The 1716-nt window shown below is 68.4% G+C and overlaps 1 protein-coding gene across 1 annotated transcript in view; it reads left to right on the forward strand.

Annotated features, from left to right (window-relative positions):
• The window catches only part of LOC112961560 (ryanodine receptor 1-like), a gene marked incomplete at both ends in the record, with an annotated part of 77125 nt that overhangs the window by 12148 nt on the left and 63261 nt on the right, over positions 1–1716 (forward strand). The window contains 1 exon segment of the mRNA XM_026056883.1: positions 199–398. Within this exon segment, the coding sequence (XP_025912668.1) occupies positions 199–398 (200 nt within the window).

Here is a 1716-nt window from a genome sequence, read left to right on the forward strand (position 1 = left end):
CTGGGGGGGGTCTATAGGGACCTGGGTGGACGTGTGGGACTGGGGGGGGATCCCTGGGGGCCGTGGGGACCTTGCGGGGGACGTGTGGGGCTGGGAGGGCTGCAGGGACCTGGGGCAGATGCCGGTGGCCAGGAGGAGGAGGAGGAGGAGGACGGGGGCTTTGGGGCGGGGGGCTGACGGCGTCCCCGCCGCCCCCAGGAGCCTGGACAGCCTGTGCGGGAAGGGCAAGGGGGGGCCGGCGGCGGCGGCAGCGCTGCCCATCGCCGCCGTCATCCTGAGCCTGCAGGACCTCATCGGCTACTTCCTGCACCCGCCGGCCGAGCTGCAGCACGAGGAGCGCCAGAGCAAGCTGCGCTCGCTCAAGAGCCGCCAGAACCTCTTCCAGGAGGAGGTGGGGGGCGCCCGGGGGGGGCCGGGGACCTCCTGGGGCCGGGGGGCTGCAGGGGTGCTTATAGGGCACTGCAGGCACCCGTGGGTGCTGCTGGGGCTGCAGGGATGCTCGTGGGGCCATGCAAATACCCCAGGCTGGCTGTGGGGCTGCAGGGGTGCTCATGGGGCTGTGCAAGCACCTGTGGGTGCTCGTGGGGCTGCAGTGGTGCTCATGGGGACATGCAGGCACCCATGGGTGCTCATAGGGCTGCAGGGGCACTTATAGGGCTGTAAAGGCACCTGTGGGTGCTCGTGGGGCCATGCAGGCGCCTATGGGTGCTGGTGGGGCTGCAGGGATGCTCGTGGGGATGTGTGGGCACCGGTGGGTGCTGGTGGGGCTGCAGGGGTGCTTATAGGGTGGTGCAGGCACCTGTGGGCGCTCGTGGGGCTGCAGAGATGCTCATGGGACCATGCAAATGCCCCAGGCTCACTGTGGGCCTGCAGGGATGCTGGTGGGGCCATGCAGGCACCGGTGGGTGCTTGTGGGGCTGCAGGGGTGCTGGTGGGGCCATGCAAATGCCCCAGGCTGGCTGTGGGACTGCAGGGGTGCTCGTGGGGCTGCAGGGATGCTCATGGGGCTGTGCAAGCACCTGTGGGTGCTTGTGGGGCTACAGGGATGCTTGTGGGGACGTGCAGGCACTGGTGGGTGCTGGTGGTGTCATGCAAGCACCTGTGGATGCTTGTGGGGCTGCAGGGGTGCTCATGGTGACATGCAGGCACTGGTGGGTGTTTGTGGGGCTGCAGGGATGCTCATGGTGATGTGCAGGCACCTATGGGTGTTCATGGGGCTGTAGGGATGCTTGTGGGGCAGTGCAGGCACCGGTGGGTGCTGGTGGGGCTGCAGGAATGCTCGTGGGGCTTCAGGGGTGCTTATAGGGCTGTACAGGCACCTGTGGGTGCTTGTGGGGCTGCAGGGGTGCTGGTGAGGCCATGCAGGCACCTGTGGGTGCTGGTGGGGCTGCAGGGATGCTCGTGGGGACGTGCAGGCACCTGTGGGTGCTGGTGGGGCTGCAGGGGTGCTGGTGGGGCCATGCAGGCACCTGTGGGTGCTGGTGGGGCTGCAGGGATGCTCGTGGGGATGTGCAGGCACCTGTGGGTGCTGGTGGGGCTGCAGGGGTGCTGGTGGGGCCATGCAGGCACCTGTGGGTGCTTGTGGGGTTGCAAGGATGCTCGTGGGGATGTGCAGGCACCTGTGGGTGCTTGTGGGGCTGCAGGGGTGCTTACAGGGTGGTGCAGGCACTCATGGGTGCTCATAGGGCTGCAGGGGTGCTGGTGGGGGCCCGCGGC

The sequence above is a fragment of the Apteryx rowi genome, unplaced genomic scaffold (assembly GCF_003343035.1).
Source record: "Apteryx rowi isolate R43461 unplaced genomic scaffold, aptRow1 scaffold_1334, whole genome shotgun sequence".
NCBI classification, from domain to species: domain Eukaryota; kingdom Metazoa; phylum Chordata; class Aves; order Apterygiformes; family Apterygidae; genus Apteryx; species Apteryx rowi.